The 20,401-nt window shown below is 45.5% G+C and overlaps 1 protein-coding gene across 12 annotated transcripts in view; it reads left to right on the forward strand.

The window, feature by feature from the left end:
* The window catches only part of PTPRM (protein tyrosine phosphatase receptor type M), an 834,581-nt gene that overhangs the window by 806,663 nt on the left and 7,517 nt on the right, over positions 1–20,401 (forward strand). For all 12 annotated transcript variants that reach the window (XM_007974623.3, XM_073006465.1, XM_073006464.1 and 9 more), the window contains 5 exons: positions 422–595; positions 1,564–1,695; positions 6,093–6,218; positions 8,608–8,771; positions 15,636–15,771. In XM_007974623.3, the coding sequence (XP_007972814.1) occupies positions 422–595; positions 1,564–1,695; positions 6,093–6,218; positions 8,608–8,771; positions 15,636–15,771 (732 nt within the window). The remainder of the gene's footprint in view (positions 1–421; positions 596–1,563; positions 1,696–6,092; positions 6,219–8,607; positions 8,772–15,635; positions 15,772–20,401) is intronic.

Below are 20,401 nucleotides of genomic sequence, written 5' to 3' on the forward strand. Positions count from 1 at the left end.
CCTCCCAAATCCCCAGATATCCCACTCCACTGGAATTTGAGGGCTCTTAATCGGAGGGATCCACAGTGGCCCATATGTCTCTGCCTCTGACCCCTGCGTCTGGTGGGCACCGTCCGTGGACAAAATCCAAGGAGCGGAAGAAATCCAACTCGAACTGGGGAGGGCTGCGGAGGGGAGGGGAGGCCTGCGGAGGGGAGGGGAGGGCTGCGGGGGGGAGGGGAGGGGAGGGCTGCGGGGGGGAGGGGAGGGGAGGGCTGCGGGGGGGAGGGGAGGGCTGCGGAGGGGAGGGGAGGGGAGGGCTGCGGGGGGGAGGGGACCGTCTTGCAGTCAGCCACAGGAAGTTTGCATCTTTCCAGAACTGCACGTGAGAGGAGTCCGCTGCCAAGTCTTCTTGTCCTCACGTCCTTCTTTTCTCACCTAGACCCTAAACATGGTGACGCCAACGCTGCGAGTGGAGGACTGCAGCATCGCGCTGTTGCCCCGGAACCATGAGAAAAACCGGTGCATGGACATCCTGCCCCCAGACCGCTGCCTGCCCTTCCTCATCACCATCGACGGGGAGAGCAGCAACTACATCAACGCTGCCCTCATGGACGTGAGTGTCCTGCTTCCCGCACGGGTCCGAGGCTGGGCTGACGACTGGGGAGGCTGCAGAATAGGCGTGGGTCTTCCCCTTCTGCTCACCAGCCCTTTTGTTTTTTAAGACACAAACTTTTGTTTCCAACAAAAAATAGATTTCAGATTCCACGTATGTTTTTGTGTCAGGGCTGATATCCTTGGTTTCTCAGGGACCACCAGGCCAGAAGTATCGGTAAATGCAACATGGCACAGTTGCCCTCTGAGCGCTGAGATTTTTAACCTGCTGGGCGGGGAGCAGGGGACAGCTGCGAAGTCACCATGGCAGGAAAATGGGTTAATCGGTTTGCAGCATTATTTTAGTTCATTTTCCTGTAATTTAGCCCGTAGTTAACATAGGGGAAAGTGCAACTCATTACTTCCCATCAGTCTGTTTACTTGTTGCTATTCAGTTGATGGAAAGAGTGAATGGGTGTGTTCTGAGCTAACGCAAAAATTTTAATTCTATTGGTGTCATATCATAAAAGGTACCTAAACTTTTTTGAAGCTCTTCAGAGCTGTAAAAAAAAGTAGATGTATTCTTTATGGCAGAAATAAGAACACTGTCACACATACAAATTGCTAGCAAACAAGTTTTAGAAAAAGCAGAACTTTTAATTATGTGTCATTTTAAAAGTAAAGTTAAATTTTCTCCATCAAGATAATTATGTACAGATTCAATATTGCCGCTCTACCAGAAATTTTCTAAAAATTGATAAGAGATACTCATTAAGTTTTCTTGGTATCAAAGTAAGACTTTTATCACTATTATTCTGCAGAGAAACTTATATTTAGTCTGTGTTGGTGCTGACAATGGTGGCAGAATTCAACAACTGTTAAACATGTTCGATGTTTTGTGCCGCAAGCTTCCTTCTGCATGAAATAACGTAGCTTCTTCTCTTCCCATTTTCCTGAGTCTATTTGGAGCATTCTTGTTTGTGTTTGCAGAGCTATAAGCAGCCTTCAGCTTTTATAGTCACCCAGCATCCTTTGCCAAACACAGTGAAAGACTTTTGGAGACTGGTCCTGGATTATCACTGCACATCCGTCGTTATGCTCAATGATGTGGATCCTGCCCAGGTGAGACCCGGACTTCTTACAGTCAGAGCTAGTGCCAGGGGGGTCAAGTTTGTTTGCACCTGAGCAGTGCAGGCCCTGGTGCCAGGTCTCAAGTGCCAGTTGAAGTTGAGAGCTGGGGATGCTGAACACAAAGGTTAAAAATCAGACAGAATTAGGGGTTAGAAAGTCAGTTGAAACCAGAAATACAGGCTGAAATCATAGATGGTTGAGGTGACAGGGCAAGACAGGGCCAAAAGTTGAGCTGTTCCTGAAAGATGGAAATATCCACTGGAGGTTGACAAGGTCGCAGACCGAGTCAGGGCTCAGCAGGAACCTGAACATCGCAGAGCCAAAGCCGAGCAAGCAAACCAGAGGACAGTGGAGAAGGGAAGAAAGCATTTGACACAGCCCCTGATCCCATTCCTGGAGCGACTGTGTGCTTCCTGGCATGGCTCACTGGGAGCCTACGGGTAGAGACTGTCATGCAGGGTGACAGTGTTGGGATGACAGCGGAGACAGGCAAGCAATTTTAAGGCACAGCAATTAGTTTTCTCAATGCTTTGGTAAAGATATTAAAAAGAAATAATACTGGGACTTGGAGATAAGAGAAGTTTGGAATGATAGATGGGGCTTTTGCATAGTTACTCTTAAACAGTAAAGAGAAAGAATTGGACAGTGATGACTCAATGTTAGTAATAGGGTTAGACACATTTTCTTGAAGCAGGTTGTCAGGCATGCATTAGCGCAGTGGCCCTTTAGGAGATGAATTCATTGCTTTGGGATGTGCCTGTACCAGTCATAGACAACCGTCATGACAGTAGGCATTATGGGAAGTTTGACCTTAGCGTGTTTTAAGAAACAACTTGTTCTGGAACTGAATTAATTTCCTGTCCAGTAGACACAAATTCTTCCTTTTTCTTAAAAACAAACAAACAAACAAACAAAAACGAAAAAAAAGGTCTGAAGCATTTCAGCATCCCAACTGGACATCATGGCCAGATTTTTCCTTCCTACAATCTATTTTCTTGCCATCATCCAACCATAAATGGCATGGACATTCAATTCAGTTCTATAAGGTTTTTAATTATGTCTGAGGCACTGCATTATATTGTCAAAGCTCTCACCTGAAAGCTGGTTAATGAAATAATAATGATAATCTTTGTTCTTATCCAGTCCTTTTGGCTTAAGAAGCTTAAATATTTTAAAACTCTTCCCCATTGATGCTCTGAGAAGGTTAGCTTACGGTCATTTATAAAGACAAGCAGACACCACGGCTTGGGAAGCTTCAAAGACCCAACTCAAAATAGAACCAAGGATCCTGATTTTCTACCTTACAGTGGCATGGCTGAAATTTCACTAATTCTAGAGTCTTAAGTCACAGACATGTATAGAATAAGGGACTTCTTCCTTATTTAGAATCATTATGGTTTTTTTCTTCATGTGAATCCTGAAATGTGGAGATATTTTTGTTCGTATTAGTGAACAAGACATCAGTGATTCTAGTGTGTTCTTTCTGAACAACTGCATTGGAATTCTAAAGCCGCATTTAAACCCGAACTATCTGGACTCAAACCAAGCCTTGGCTGGCTCGTGGGTAAGAGAGACAAAAAGGCTCCAGTTCTATTCAGCAGACAGAGCTGATTTTCAGAGTGAGAGAAAAGAGGCTCCTGGGATTCAGTCTTGTAGCCAACACTAAACTGAGCATTTGAATGTAAAGGCTTTGCAATTCTACAAGAATAGCACTCAACGATTTTAAGTATTTATAGGTCCGGTTCACGGACGTGTTATGCACCATTTAAGCCATTTTCTACATGGTTTACTTGGGCAGAGCATAGAATGCAACGTGCCAAGAGGCAAGCACAAGCCGCGTCACTCATATTTCTTTGGTGTAAGTGGCAAGCTTTTGGTCAGGAGCTTGAACGAAGAAAGCAAGCAGAAAGCAGAGTATGTTCAGGCAGTAGAAAAATGGGCAGAACGGTTCAAATGTGCATGTTACAGCTTTTATAAATATCTTGGCTTCCCATCATAATGCCTGTTAATTTTAACAGTGGGTACCCTTGGGCATCAAAAAGAAAATAAACATCAGCATGCTATTATTTGACAAGGCAGTTTTATAACTTGTCACCAGGAAGTGCTGGTGAGGAAGGAAATATTTCATGGAAGCATTATTTAAAAATAAATAAATGTAATTTTTAAAATACTATCAGCTTAGCTAACATAAAAAGCACCCTTGGTTACCCTACTCTCATTCTTACTTCTAAAATCCCACCTTAACTGTTCTGTGATGGAGAGAGAGATATTGCCGTTTTGGCTGACCCACTGCTCACTGAAAACTATCCTGCAATCTTGGGTATAAATCAACCTTAGCAACCTTTGACAATGAGATTTTAGATCCTTTGGAAAATAGAAATCATCTACAAATTCAACCAGTGGATCCTCCTTTTCTGACACATCATTCCGCACAAAATTAGGTGATTGTCTTCCTCTGCTCTTGGCCCAGTATAGAAACAGGTTATATAATAAAGTGGTTCTCTCCTTGCCTTTCCATAGGCCACCTGTCCCTCAGCTAAATCAGAAAGATAAAACTTAGATGCAGCTGGGCGCGTTGGCTCACGCCTGTAATCCCAGCACTTTGGGAGACCGAGGTGGGCGGATCATGAGGTCAAGAGATTGAGACCATACTGGCCAACATGGTGAAACCCCCTCTCTAGTAAAAATACAAAAATTAGCCGGGCATGGTGGCACATGCCGGTAGTCCCAACTACTCGGGAGGCTGAGGCAGAATCGCTTGAATCCAGGAGGTTGCGGTGAGCCGAGATCATACCACTGCACTCCAGCCTGGCAACAGAGCGAGCCTGTATCTCAAAAAAAAAAAAAAAAAAAAGTAGATGCTACTTTAAAAAAGTCATAGGAATAAGAAGTCCCTGTAATTTCAAACTTTAAATGCCTATTAAGGTTTCGGGGCTTTAAGAAGGGTTTTTGAAGAGAGAAGTCTTAGCAGTTCTTCCTTCCTGACTGTTTCCAAGGGTAGGAATTTTGTGGGGTGCTAGCTAATAAGCACCTTCATAAGCCACCATGCCCAGCACCACTCCTACTGCACTGAGTTGTGCATTTACATTCATGCAAAAGTTCTAGTTACTCAGTATCAACAATAGCTAGAGTTTGAGGCTCTAGGAAATTGCTTTTTTAATTAGGCCACTTCCAGGTGAAACAGCAAAGCATTTACTCTTATTACAACAGATTTGCTAGATCTGAGCTGCAAGGGTTTGGACTGGAACATAAAAATGCAACCCAACAATGTTATCAGTTCCAAACCTTGTCACAAAATAGCCTTATTCCCAATAGTGGTTATAAAATCCACTCGCAGTCCCAGCCAGCAGAGCATGGAGATCTGGGCATTAAGACTTGTTTAGCCGGCCGGGCGCGGTGGCTCAAGCCTGTAATCCCAGCACTTTGGGAGGCCGAGACGGGCGGATCACGAGATCAGGAGATCGAGACCATCCTGGCTAACACGGTGAAACCCCGTCTCTACTAAAAAATACAAAAAACTAGCCGGGCAAGGTGGCGGGCACTTGTAGTCCCAGCTACTCGGGAGGCTGAGGCAGGAGAAGGGCGTAAACCCGGGAGGCGGAGCTTGCAGTGAGCTGAGATCCGGCCACTGCACCCCAGCCTGGGCGACAGAGCCAGACTCCGTCTCAAAAAAAAAAAAAAAAAAAGACTTGTTTAGCCATCTTGAGTACCTTACATCCTGGGGTGGCACCTGGTGCCTCTCCCTGGGGCCTGACGAGAGTTCCTTTCACCATGCAAAAGGGGACATGGTGACTGCCATTCACATGGCCTCATAGGAAAGCAGAATTACTCATGGCTAAAACTGAGAAAATGAAGGAAAAAGTCCCAGGAAAAGGACAGGTGGAGTTGAGGAATTAGCCAGCAAGGATGTCCAAAAGCCTACATTGCTGGGAGGAGAAGAGAGAAAGAAAAGAAAACAAAGGGAGTCAGTGAAGTCTTCAGAATTCCTGAATGATGTCTCCAAACACAGCATCCCACACCTGTAATCCCAGCCAGCCATCTGGGAGGCCGAGGCAGGAGGATCACTGGAGAAGAGGGATTCAAGACCAGCCTGGGCAACGTAACGAGATCCCTGTCTCTCCAAAAATACAAAAATTAGCCAGGCATGGTAGCACACACCTGTGGCCCCAGCTACTTGAGAGGTTTAGGGGCAAGAGTTGCTTGAGCCCAGGAGTTCAAGGCCGCAGTGAGCCATGATCACACCACTGCACTTCAGCTGGGGAGACAGAGTAAGACCCTATCTCTTAAAAAAAAAAAAAATTACTGAATGTCAGTACTAACCTTATCCAAACTGTTAGGAGTAAATGTCCTCTTTTAATTAACCCTGTGTTTATATGTTTTGAATTCAGTTGTGTCCACAGTACTGGCCAGAAAACGGAGTACACAGACACGGCCCTATCCAGGTGGAATTTGTCTCTGCTGACCTAGAAGAGGACATCATCAGCAGGATATTCCGTATTTACAATGCAGCCAGAGTAAGAGACGGGCCCATCATGCCTGTGATTATGGCTTCATTTATTTTCTCACTCATTGACTATTTGGAGCACTTACTCTATGTCAGTCACTGTTCCAGGAGTTTGGAATATGTCAGTGAACCAAAAAAGCACACATTCCTGACCTTACGGAGCTTACGTTATAACGGGAGCAGTATTTAGAAAGTAATGATACTTATTAAAGCACGGCAAGGCAGACTTTATTCAAGACCATCCCGATAGTTGCAGGGACCCCTGTCACAGGACTTTGCAGCGGACGAGAGAGAGTGGGCCCGACTCCGAGTATGGCATGGGCAGGCAGGAATTTTCTAGCCAACAGGCAGGGTGGGGGTCCGTGGATGGAAAATTACTAAGGGGAGACATCAAGAGTAAGGGGGGTTCTGGCTAAACTGACCTAACAGGATTCTGGCTGAAGGCAGGCCCTCAGCTGTCTGGCTGAACACATACCTGGGGAATGGTGGAGGATGAGGAACCTGATCAGATATCAAATATGATCAGACATTGAGGGTGGGTGGTTCTTGCCACGGTGACTTAGCAGAAATTGCTAAAACTGGATTTTACAAGGAAGTTCATGGAGAGGCCTAGGAGAAGGTTCAGGAGCCTGGCGAAAGTTTGGTCAAGCAAAGAATTATTGTCAGAAATCAGACAATAAATAACAGATACAATAACAGATGCAGTACGTTAGGAAGTGACAAATTCTACAGGAAAATCAGCAGGGGGGTTAGAAAGTGCTAGGGCCTTGCACAGCAGAAGCACGCTCTGTTGTAAGCATGCGTGCCCTGTGAGCCACGACGGAGGAGGCCAGAGAGCACTGAGGCTCTCTGGGGAGGCAGCTTTCTAGGCAGAAGGAAGGTTCAGTACAGAGGCCCCAAGATGTGTTCCCCAATGTGAGTGCCAGGACAGCAAGGAGGTGCGTGGCCCAGGCTCAGTGAGCAGAGGCAAGAGTAGCTGATTGGGAGTGAGCAGTTCACCTTAAAGGACGGTGGCTTGGGGGCCCCAGGTCGAAGGGCCTGGCAGTCACTGTCAGCATTTGGGCTTTTGCTTTGAAGGAAATAAGGAGCCATTCCAGAGTTTTGAGTGCAAGAATCCAGTGGTGTAATTACATTTTAAAAGGAGCACTCTGGCTCCTGTGTTGAGAATAGACTGGAGGAGAGAGGCATCAGGAGGCTGTTGGGATAACCCCCGTGAGAAATGACAGTGATGAGAGAGGAGATCATGGTGAGACGGGAGAGAGCAGGAGTGGAGGTCATGAGAATGGGGAGGTTCTGATATTTTCTGAAGGTAGAGCCAGCACGATCCCAGGGAATGGCGGGGACTCCAGGTTCCTGTCCTGAGAGCTAGGATGATGGAATGAATACTGACTGAGTTGTTGCCCAGGCTGCCCGTGTAACCGGATTGTTTGGGGGTGGGGGACATTATGGAGAGAGGATCAGAAGCTCGATTGTAGACATACTAGGTTTGGGATGACGGTTAGGCCCCTAAGTGGGAATATCAGGTAGGCCTTTGAAAATATAAGGGTGAAATTCAAGAGAGAGGGCTGAACCAGATATATGAATTTATGACTTATTGAGATATTGGTAATATCTAAAGCCGTGAGCATCAGTGAAATCAAATGAGAGGCAGCAGAAGAGGAAGCGCCCTAGGGATTGAGCCTGGGAGCTTCTGGGAGAAGGGGAGACTGAGGCAGAGAGAGCAGGAGGGAGAGACTGCTGTGGGAGAAGGACCAGCCAGTGAGGAAAGCATGTTGACAAGAAGAGAGTGTCACCCGTGTTAGATGCCGCTGAAGGCCACAGAAGATACAGTCCAGGTGATTTAGCCGTGGACAGATTAAAGCTGTTTTCATGTTTCTACCATAAGCTAAGTAACACTTTTTTGAATTCTGCAATTCTGTTTCGCTATGACTAAGGATTAATTAACTTGCTATCTTAGCAAGATTCAACATCAATAAGCAAAACCGTATTATGCTCACAGGAAGCAGTGTTCTCTGTCTTCACACTGAGCTCACAGACATCTCCAGATTTTAAATTATTCATTACCTGTAATTTACCTGTAATTGAAGTTATTTTACCGCTTAACATGACAATGTGGTCAGTGCTTATGCTGTGTTATTTTCCTCTTGGCTTTTGCAGAATGGGAAGCATTCTGCCTCACTCGTATTTGTCTGGCCTGTCATTTAAAACCCCTGGTTGTTTTTAACTGCTCGAGATTAAAAACCGTAACTCTTCAGGCCAGCAGAAGCCACCGTGGTAATGTGTAGGCAGGACTTGCCTTTAATAATGGGAAGATCAAGTGGGTGGAAGGAGCCCGCTGGAATTCAGTAAATAATGCCTGTTTTCCTTCCACTCCCCAATTGTCGCCTGGTTCTTTGTAGCCCCAAGACGGATATCGGATGGTGCAGCAATTCCAGTTCCTGGGCTGGCCGATGTACAGGGACACACCAGTGTCCAAGCGCTCCTTCTTGAAGCTCATTCGCCAGGTGGACAAATGGCAAGAGGAGTACAACGGCGGGGAAGGCCGCACTGTTGTGCACTGCTTGTAAGTGCCTGACAGAGCTCTTCGTTTAAGAACAGCCAGACCCCACACTCGCTCTCACCCCCCGTTTCTCTGTCTTCTGTTTCACTAGAAATGGAGAAGAAATAAGTAGGTCTGGGTGACGGGGTGGTCATGACACTCAGTGAGGGATTGGTTGGCTTTTCAGGAAACAGGATATGCACATCCTTCATTTGGATGGTGTGTCACTGCTGTATAAACAAGCACTGGCCCTTTGATTAGGAACCCTCTCCCCTGAAGAAAAAAAAAAAAAAAAAAAACATCGGCTCTTGAGATCCAATTGTTAAGCTTTCAGGAATTTTCTGAGCTGGGTCTTCAACTGTTGGTAACTTGAATTCATCCATGGTAGGAGGATTTACGTCATGGAAATCAACAAATGCTACAACTCAGTGCTCCATCCCACCAGCCAAAGCCAGTTTACCATCACAGTGTTTGATTATTCAATTGGAAATCATGTCAGAGGTCTCAGAGGAACGGGTGTGTGTGTGTGCACGTGCGTGCGCGCTTTTTGGGAGAATGTGTATATTGGGAGGGTTTGGTTACAGCCAGTGTCCCCAAAATGGGGCTTCCAGGCCAGCAGATTTTGCAGGTGCTAAATGTGGGCACCCCTGCTCCACATGGCTCCCACCCTTACCTGCACATAAGAATTATTTGAGGAGCTTTAAATGAAAACACAAAACACACAAAAAAAAGCCCACACCCAGGCCACACCCCAACCAATTAAATGAAAATCTCTGGCAGTCGGGCCCACACCGGGGTGTGTTTTTAAAATGCCTGGGTGATTTCAATGTGTTGAGATAATAAGGTTGAGAGCCACGGAATAGAGAATGCCACGCTTCTCAAAGCACTTTTACCTGCATTTTCTCATTGGCAATGATATGTAGCTAATCAACCAGCTGGAATCGGCTTAATAGAACAGGCAATTAGAAAGTCATGGCAGTTAAGGAAGATGCTTAGAGAATTGGGGGAAATTTAAAGTATACGCATATGTCACTTTTCAGTGAAGTATCATTAGAAGTACACACTGAGATCTCTCTTAAACTGAAGGCAAAATATTCATTCCGGGTAGATCAAGCCTAGTTAAAGTTGCAGACCTGGCTCAGGGCGTAGGTCACTCTCCAGTCAGTGCCCTTGTCTGATGCAATGCCACCTCCTACCCCGGGCCTGCGAGGTCTCCCGGGAAGCCCAGGACTCTGCCTGCCTCTCAGCAATCAAAACATGATAGTGTCTCATCCTGCAGGAAACTGATATTCTTTTGGAAAGAGCTGTAAGAACTACGCACAGTTGTCTTCAACCAAAAGTTCCAATCTTTTGTCCTCTAAAAAGCAGTTTATCAACCTCACCTTTCTCTAGTTGCTGTCATCCCCCCTTTCTTCTCCTGGACCCAGTGCATTAAAAAATCTCTAGCGGCTGTGCGCAGCGGCTCACACCTGTAGTCCCAGCACTTTGGGAGGCCAAGGCGGGTGGATCACAAGGTCAGGAGATCAAGACTATCCTGGCTAACATAGTGAAACCTTGTCTCTACTTAAAATACAAAAAATTAGCCGGGCATGGTGGCAGGCACCTGTAGTCCCAGCAACTCAGGAGGCTGAGGCAAGAGAATGACATGAACCCGGGAGACGGAGCTTGCGGTGAGCCAAGATTACACCCCTGCACTCAGGCCTGGGGGACACAGCGAGACTCCATCTCAAAAAAAAAAAAAAAAAAAAAAAATCTCTATCAAGAAAATGACAAAAAAAGTTCATTAGCAGTCCACATCCCTATTTTTATTTCTCTTCAATCCAGATCCGACCTCTGATCAGAATAAGAGGCTCACACTGAGATGATACAATCCCAGCAAAGAATATTAACATTGTAGTTCATTTATATTATTAGATATGTCAGGTTTTTCTAAAATACTAAAAATGTTTGCAGATATCCCTGCCTGCATCTGGAGACCAACATCTGAGCTAGATGTACATCGTTCCCCCCAGGATTAGTACTTTCTAAAAAGGGTCAGTGCTTTAACCCACAGGACTAAGTTACTAGTGACTAGAAGAAGTTGAGGCACCGGGACAGGCCTAACAAGAGGACATAAAGATTTCTTAAATCACTGCACCTTGTCAACAACACTCTTCCCAGAGGCAGCTGTGACCACAGAACTAAACAGTGACATTGCTGTTCCATGTAAAACCTAAAGCAATCAGCTCTTCTTCACAGTGGACAGTGGGAGGCATCCGCTGTTTCTTCTCTCCTGCCTGTGCAGCATCTCTTCCCATTTTCCGCTGAGAGAACCTTGATTATTCTTTGGAACATTCCCCCCTGTCTAAAGCCCCACCTTGGTTCATGTGGAACTGTCTCTTGCTCTCTTAGCATCAAGGTGGTCATGAGACCTAGGCCTGGTGAGAATGTTTATTTTTGTTTACATGTATATATCTAAATCTAAGGGGGTTTTTTTAGCTATAAGAAACAAAATTAGTTTACATTGGCATCCCCCAGTACTGGCCAGGAGGGGCACAGAGCAAGACTCCGTCTCAAAAAAAAAAAAAAAAAAAAAGAAAGAATCAGATCACTCCAGTGTTCCTCTTGGAGGTAAGAGCATGGCATTCAGCATAGTGTAGCGCCACCTAATGGCTGTGGGTGGAGAGTTCCCGGCTGAGACAAGACCTGCAGGTGCTTTGAAGTGAATGGTTCCTTGAGCCACAGATATTCAAGGTATGCAAACAGGGAGTGTTTTTCTTTATACGTGTCTCCCAGCTAATAAAACTAGATTAAATGGATAGAATTAAGATTTCACCACTTTGCAACTCTTGATGAAAATAATGGATTAGACAGTGGTCTTCAACAGCTGCCAAAAGCATTAGTTGCAAAGCTGATGGGAAAAGTGGTGTAATGTTAATGCAAGGATAGAAAACAGCTAATCTTCTAATTAGCAGAAGAGACAGTCCAGGGACAGATCCATACCTCAGCGTCATCTGACTTACAACAAAGATGCCATTGCAACACAGCACTGCCTGGACACATTGATCTCCCTCACTCCATGTACAGAATCCCTTTCAGATAGATGGTAGACCAAACGGGGAAAGTGAAACAACAAAGCTTCTAGAAGAAAACACAGGAGAAAATCTCCATGACCACAGGTAGATTTGTTAAACAGGACACAGAACACTAGCCTTAAAAGAAAGACTGACAAATTGGACTTTCATTAAAATTAAACCCTTCTCTTCATCAAAAGACATCAATAAGAGGGTGAAAAAGCAAGGCAGTGGGAGGAGAGTTTTATAATACATGTGTCTGACAAAGGACTTGGCTATAATGTCTTATTAACTGCTGTACTGCAAGCCAATAGGAAAATGATAGACAACTCAATTTATTAAATGGGCAAAAAACTTGACAGGTACTTCATTGAAGAAAAAAAAAAAAAAAAGTTCCAAATAGCCAATGAGCGTAGAAAAGTTACTCAACGTTATTCGTTTTAGGCAAATCCACATTCAAACCAGGATCAGATGCTACTGTGTACTCATCAGAATGGCTGAAATTTTAAAGACAGACAAATAAATAATAATCCCAAGTGTTAGTGAAGCTGTGGAGTAACTGGAACTCTTACACACTGTAGGAAGGAAGTAAATACTGTACAACCATTTGGAAACTGACAGCATTTACCAAAGCTAAACATACAGGCACTCTGAGGCTGAGCTCTTCTGTTCTTAGAGAAATGACTGCAGAAATGAATCATCTGCCAAAAGATAAGCTTATCACAGGTTTACTCATAATATTTACAAACCAAAAACAGCCCAAACATTCATCAGCTGTTGGATAAATTGGACAGTGGGTATTCATTCAGTGGAATTCTCCTTAGCCATATAAAAGAATAAACTATCAATATAACACCGTGGGTGATTCTCACACAGACAACACAGAGGGAAGTAAGCCAGTCTCAGGAGAAGACATAGTGTATGGTTCCATTTACACAAATCTGAAGAACAGGCAAAAGCAATTGATGATGCTAGGCTTAAGAATGGATTCTCTTTGGTGATACTGATGGTATTGTTGAGGAAGGAATGTGACGGAGCCTCTTGGGGACTGACCGTGGTTTGTATCTTGATCTGAATGGTGGTTACGTGGTATATGCATTGGTAAAAATTGAGTGAGCTATCTACCAATGGTCTTTATTGTAAGTATATTATACTTCAGTTAAAAAGCTGATTCGGAATTTTATAATGGGCTGATCAAGCTGATATCCGAACATGATGATCACTCTTAAAACCATAAAACAAGGGACAACCAGATATTTTTGGCTTGCTTCCTAATGAAAGTATATTTTAAGTATCCTTGTATAAATAAATAAATCTTAAATTCTTATCAAGCCCTGGAACTACCTACCAATTTACAGGAAATACAGAGTTAGAAAGCAGCATGTTAAATGATATCACAGAGATGTGATGAATGAGAAAAATCTAGGATGTGGGACTCTCTACAGGACAGATGACCTTGTTTCCTCAACAAATAAATTCCCAAGAAAAAAGAGAGAGCAAAGAGGAGCTCACAGATTAAAACAAATTTGCAAGACATACCAACCAAATCCAGTCTGTGGCCTTTGCCTAAATGTGGATTTTTTAAAAAGCAACTGAAAGAAACAATCTGGGAAATTTGAACACAGACTAGAAATTTGATTATTTTAAAACAGTAATATTTGTTATTTTAGGTATGATATTTATACTGTGTTTAAAAATGAAAAGGTCCCATGGCCGAGCACAGTGACTCACACCTGTAATCCCAGCACTTTGGGAGGCCGAGGTGGGCGGATCACAAGGTCAGGAGATCGAGACCATCCTGGCTAACACGGTGAAACTCCGTCTCTACTAAAAAAAAATACAAAAAAAATTAGCCAAGCGTGGTGGTGGGCGCCTGTAGTCCCAGCTACATGGGAGGCTGAGGCAGGAGAATGGCGTGAACCCAGGAGGCGGAGCTTGCAGTGAGCCGAGATCTCTCCACTGCACTCCAGCCTGGGCGACAGAGCGAGACTCTGTCAAAAAAAAAAAAAAAAAAAAAAGTCCCTTATCTCCTTGAGGAAAGAGGGACTGCAGAGTTGGTGCAGGAATAGTGTGGAATGAGCCTGGACCATCATGTGGTTGCAGAAAGTAAAGAAAGAAAAAAGGTTGGGGGCTTGTCAGAAAAGAACAAAAGAGCTACCCTGTTGGAGCTGAAACAGTGTGAACAAAATCAATATTAGTACCATCGGATTTTAGTTGATAGAATAACATTATTATGTATAAGCTCACACTGAAATAAATCATAAATAAGCAAATAATTTAATGGGGAAAAAGAGACAGCTCTTAGGGTAGAATCTTCAAAGAGAGGGAAACAAGAAATCACCATTAGGCAAACACCGCAGTGATAATTAATTGTTGCAGACAAGATCCACCAACGGATGCTCAAATCAGTGGGCAAGAAACCAGATATTTGCATAGTCCCAAATATCTTCCCCCCAGATATGTATTGACTGTAAAGAGAAAGATGATAACTTTATAGTGAGAAAATCTGGCGGACACCGTCTTAACAAGTGAGCAAGTGAACATCACCAGTAATAAGACACAGGAACATCCTGAACCCCTGGGATGAGGTAACATCTCCTCTCTGGTTTTCTTACCGAAGTGCACGGCCTTGTTTCCAGCCATGAGAAGACATCAGACAAACCCAAATGAAGGGATGGTCTACATGTTGTAGTTTGTGATGACTTCTCAGATTGTGGCTGGGGATGACAGCTACTTTCTACTTCTGTGTTCTACATTCTTTATATTCTACAGAATCACTGATCAGTGCTCTTCAAAAGTGTCAAGGTCAGGAAACACAAGGAAAGACTGAGGAAGTGTTACTGACTGAAGGAAGCTAAGGGGATAGGACAGCTACATCCACGATTGGATCCTGGACCAGAAAAAGGACATTCGTGGAGGAACTAGCGAGATGTGGCTACAGTCTGTGGTTTAGTTAATAGTATTGTCCCAGCATCACGTTCTTGGTTTGCATAATGTGCTGTGGACATGTGAGGTGTTCACATCAGGGAAGTTGGATATGCATTCTCTATGCGAGTTTTACAGCATTTCTGCACATCTAAAATGGGTTCAGAGTAAAACGTTTTCTTTAAAAATTGCCTCTATGTTTTATAGATAAATAATGAAATGCTAATAGATGTTTTGTTGTTGTTGTTGTTTTTGAGATGGAGTCTTACTCTGTCACCCAGGCTGGAGTGCAGTAGCACAATCTGGGCTCACTGCAAGCTCCGCCTCCTGGGTTCACGCCATTCTCCTGCCTCAGCCTCCCAAATAGCTGGGACTACAGGCACCTGACACCACGCCTGGCTAATTTTTGGTATTTTTTAAGTAGAGACGGGGTTTCACCGTGTTAGCCAGGATGGTCTCGATCTCCTGACCTCGTGATCCGCCTGCCTCAGACTCCCAAAGTGCTGGGATTACAGGCGTGAGCCACCGCGCCCAGCCGCTAATGGATGTTTTTAAAGGCCAGATACGTCTTTGAACATAACCCATACTTGTCACACCAATTTTCCTGGCAGACCCTAAATAAGGTTCACTGAAAATTTTCTACCTGGGCCCTTATCGATGAAGTGCTGTATGAGAGAATGTGACCAGGGCTGAGCGGAGCTGGGAGAGGCTCTCAGTCCGGTGACCTGTGGCCAAATATTGCGGATGGCTTGCTCTGTTTGCTTTAATTAAAAGCACCTGCCCAGGTAGGAGGTCCCTCGGCCTCAGAGCCCTTCCTTGTTACTGGTTGGCCGGGGTTTCAACAGCTCATTTCCACAGGTGTTTGCGAGATGCAGCGTAAAGTGCAGCCATCTGATCTGTTTCATAACAGGAACGGCGGAGGCCGCAGTGGGACGTTCTGCGCCATCAGCATCGTGTGTGAGATGCTCCGGCACCAGAGAACCGTGGATGTCTTCCACGCTGTGAAGACACTGAGGAACAACAAGCCCAACATGGTCGACCTCCTGGTAGGACACCCCCTCTGAGCTGTTCCATGAGACCCTCCATGAGCATTAGAATCCACGCCAGCTCCCAGATTCGCAGGGAGACTGATGCGTAAAGAGACTCATCTTCAAAATCACAATGTAATCACTTTGCATGTAGGGTTTTTTTCCTTCTTTCTTGTTCTCCCTCTTCCTCTCTTTGTTCTTCACAAGGAGACTTTGTCTCTAGCTCATTCGAAATAGGGAAATAGCTGAAACTCACAAGTGAGCATCCTTATGAACTTCCCTTCCTGGCAGTGCCTTCCACGTGGCTAAGCACTTCGTCTTCACAGAGAAGAAATAATCATAGTACGTGAAATGCCAGATTTTCAAATTATATATTTTATAAATAGCTTAATCGCCTAATATTTATCAAAGCTGTGAATTTTAGTTTGACATCCACAATATTGCATTTAATTATGGTGGCCATATCTGAGAAAAGGATTAAAGGAGATGAGAAACAAAGGACAATGTGCAATTATTTTCTTAAGAGTATTTTATGAAATCTCTTTTTATGTGGAGCTGTTGAAATGCCAACCACTGTGACTGTAGCATAGTTTAAAGGAGGAAGCTTTTAGATTAGGTTTTTGCAGTTCTCTGTGAGCGGAGGAAGGAGCTGAAGGAAACAGCAGGACTAATCCAAGGTTGGAAAATGGCTTGGGGGCAGGAGAGGGAGAAAGAGGTGGCCGATGCGACAAGCTCCAAAGCCAGTGTTCCCAGGTCCACGGCGTCACAGCACTGGGGTTAATGTTAAATATTAAATTAAAAAGGGACTTAAGAGGGAGTTGAGAGTCAAGCTGAATTGGAGAAAGTAGCCGTGGTCCCCATGCAGTTTAGAAGTCATAATAGCAGTGCTGCGGGCTGGCTAATAGTAGTGACCAGTGACAACGAGCTCCCAAACGTGTCCCGCTCAGCACGAACCACTTTCCAGGGCATCCACTTTGCCCAGATACATGTCTCGTGCCTGAGGAGCTGCTCCATCTCCAAGAAGCATGGCTGCTGGTCGGGGAATGTGGCACACCTGGTTGGCCCCATCAGCTGTTAGCATGTTGGCTTCTAGAAGGGGCAGAAAGGACCGTGCTCCCCAGACTCCTGCTCCCCTCCTCCCCACCCTACAGGGAGCCCGTGGAAACCCAAATTCTAGTCTCAACTCTGCTACTAATTCTAGTTAGGTGACCCCAACACATTAGTCTTGTCATTTAAGTGTCCTTAAGCAAATCACTTAACTCCTCTAGGTTTTAGTTTTGTAAACTAGGGATACCATTAGCTCATGGAGGTACCCCACATGCAGAGAGATGTGAAGTGTTTTGGTGGTTGAAGAGAGTGGAGGAGTCTGCCAGGCGTGATGCCGTCAGTGGCCTGGCAAAAGGGCTCTAAGTGCCCTGGGCATAGTAACGGATTTCCTGTGGGTTGTTGAAAGGCTGGTGTGGGGCTTCATTAGGACCGTCTGCCTCCCTGCATCCCCGCCTGAATGGTAAAGAGTTCTACCACCATGAAATTCCCAGTCTTCCAGGATGGAGGCAGTTGAGCAAAGAGTGGCCATGCTGTCGGCAGAGGCCTGAGTTTGGGCCGGCAGAGGATAGAAACAAATGCATGAATGAAATATGCTGACTGTGGCTTCGTGCAGTAGTTAACCTCACTAATTCAGAGACAGGTGTGCAGCCTGGAGACTCTGGCTGGTACTTGGGCACAGCTGACCTTGATCAAAAAAAATGTCACTTCCTTCTCACTGCAGCCTGAATTAAGCAGATCATTAGAAACAGGCCCTTGCAGGCCTTTCCTCTAATGGCTCCGGCCGCAGCTTTCATCACTCACCAGGTTTTATGGGCAGGAGTGATGGGGCTTTTACCAAATCAGTGGTGCACGTTAGAGGACGGGGGTGATTTTTCATGAAATAAATGGAGGCTTAGGTGGCTGAACCAGAAGGGAGCTTGCGGTCCCAGCCCACGATTCTATAATAACTTAGGACTTTGTGTAGTTTATGTGTGACCCTAATGGAGAAGATGGGATTTCTGGGTGCCCAGACCAAAGGTCAGCACCAGTTGGAGGATAAGGTCAGGGTCTGAGAAATGTAGGAAAGTTTCGGAATTTCCGGAGAAAACTGTGACATATCTGTCACGGTGGCTGTTAGGGTATTAGATAATACCAGGTGACAGAGAAAAAAGTCACCGTGCTCTTGGGTTTGAAGCTTCCAGAACTGAATGGGACCTGTTGTCGTAAGGTTTTGCCTGTAAATACGACTTCTGTTTGGTTTGGTGTTGATACCTGTGTACGTTGGCTGAGAGAATTAAATTAGCTTAGGTCAGGGTGATCAAGTCTGGTACAGTTTTATTGGGCATCACAGGCCATCTGAGGCCCGAGTGTGTCCTAAGCACAAAATGTTGCGCCAGCAGCTGAAAAGGGCAGTGTCCTGAGTCTACTTAGCTGTGTCTTCAGACGATGACGAGCATGTGCCAGACAGCCCTGGGGGCGCTTCCAAGCATCTGGAGAGGCAGGCTGGGGTGCAATAGAGGGGCCCTCGCCCTGGCCCCACCAGGTCTTACACATCACATGTGCGGCTGCATCCCTCATGGTCCCTTCCATTCAGAACAGGCAAATGCTGCCGCTGTGTCCTCCCTGCCAGGGCGGGTGAGCGCACAGAGGGACGCTGTGTCTCTCCCCATCTCGCTTTGCAGCTCTGATTTTTCTAAATTGCTTCTGAGTGGGAAGATGCATCGGTTCGTGCTGAAGCATGGCACTCTCCAGGGAGATCCAGAAAGCCCTAAAGATGTATTTCTGCACATTTTTCGCTTTGGGGGCTCTGGAGAAAAGCCAGTGGATTGCCAGGAGGCAAAATAGTTTCTAATACAAGACTAGATTTTTTTTGTATCCAGCAGGGGCAGCGGCATTTTTCCTGAACCCTTTTTTCGCCCTGCTTCTAAGTTATCCATCTCTTCAACCAGCCTCAAGTCCCCATCAAAGAACTGGGTCCCAGGAGGGTGGACAAGGACAGCACAGCCTGCGATTCCCCACGACTCGCCTAGTTAGATTCAGAATGGGTCCTGGCACCTGAGCTCCTTTGAAGCGACTCCGGCTGTGGGAAAGCGGCTGCTTCAGGATGGCAGCTCCCTTCTCACTTTTGCCTTCTTTAATGGCTTTTGAAGTTCCCAGGGCTCTGTTTTAACATAGAAATGGTCTTTGAGGGCAGATCTTGCCTAGAGAAACATAGTGTCTTCTTGCCTAGAGAAACACAGTATCTCCTGCCAGGTGGTGGGAACTTTGGAAGACTCCCCTGCACAGCCTAGTGCACTGCCCAGGAAATGAATAACTGGCACATGCCTTGGCAGGGCTGACAAAGCTGCCTCTGCAGGTAATTACACACTTTAATACGGAGTGCAGTGGCGTGATCATAGCTCAAACCCCTGGGCTCAAGCCATCCTCCCACCTCAGCCTTCCAAGTAGCTGGGACTAAAGGGGCATGCCACCATGCCTGACTGGTTTTTTATTTTTATGTCTTTAGAGATGGAGTCTTGCTATTTTGCCGAGGCTGGCCTCAAGCAATCCTCCTGCCTCAGCCTCTCAGAATGCTGGGATTATAGGCATGAGCCACGGTGCCTGGCCTGGCATCTTATCTTAGTTCCATGCCATTCTGCACGTATTTCTCAGCCTCTGTTCTATGTGCAGCATCACTGGGCATGATGCAAGAGAAGTAGAAGATATGGTCTCTCCCACATGGAGCTTAGAACTCACTGGAGACGCAAAAGTCCTCCCTGAACCTCAGTTTTCTCATCTGTAAAGTGGGAATAAGAATATTAAGCCTGGCCAAGCGCGGTGGCTCACGCCTGTAATCCCAGCACTTAGGGAGGCCAAAGTGGGCGGATCACCTGAGATCAGGAGTTTGAGACCAGCCTGGCCAACCAACATGGTGAAACCCCGTCTGTACTAAAAATATAAAAATTAGCCAGGGCGTGGTGGCAGGCACCTGTAAACCCAGATATTTGGGAGGCTGAGGCGGGAGAATCACTTGAACTCAGAGGCAGAGGTTGCGGTGAGCTGAGATCGCACCATTGCACTCCAGCCTGGATGACAGAGCAAGACTCCTCAAAAAAAAAAAAAAAAAAAAAAGTACATTAATTCAGTCACAAAAGGCCACATATTCTATGATTCCTTGTCTGTGAAATGTTCAAAGCAGACAAATCCATGAGACAGAAAGTAGAGTAGTGGTTGCTGAGGGCTGGGGGAGAGGGAGATGGGGTGACCGCCAATAGGCCAGGGTTTCTTTCTGAGGCGAAGGGAATGTTTCAAACTTAGATGGTGTACAACTCTAAATATACTGAAAACCACTGAACTGTGTTAAAATGCAAAATTGCAACACACTTAATTTGAAGATCTAATTGGCTTGTATGAGTGACCCTAGAATCAGGCAAGATGTCATTCTGTAAAACAGAACGAGGGCTCCAAGGAGCTGCTTGGAGGAGCAGCTTTCTAGGCAGAAAAGGGCTTGGGAAGGCAGAGGCAGGGAACACAAAGCAGACTGGTTGTTTCAAACTTCCTTCCATCACAGGGTTAAAACAGAGGGGCTGCTTTATCATGGCACAGGATGAAAACAGAGGGGCTGCTTTATCACGGCAGCTCG

This window comes from Chlorocebus sabaeus, chromosome 18 (genome assembly GCF_047675955.1).
Source record: "Chlorocebus sabaeus isolate Y175 chromosome 18, mChlSab1.0.hap1, whole genome shotgun sequence".
Taxonomy (NCBI): Eukaryota; Metazoa; Chordata; class Mammalia; order Primates; family Cercopithecidae; genus Chlorocebus; species Chlorocebus sabaeus.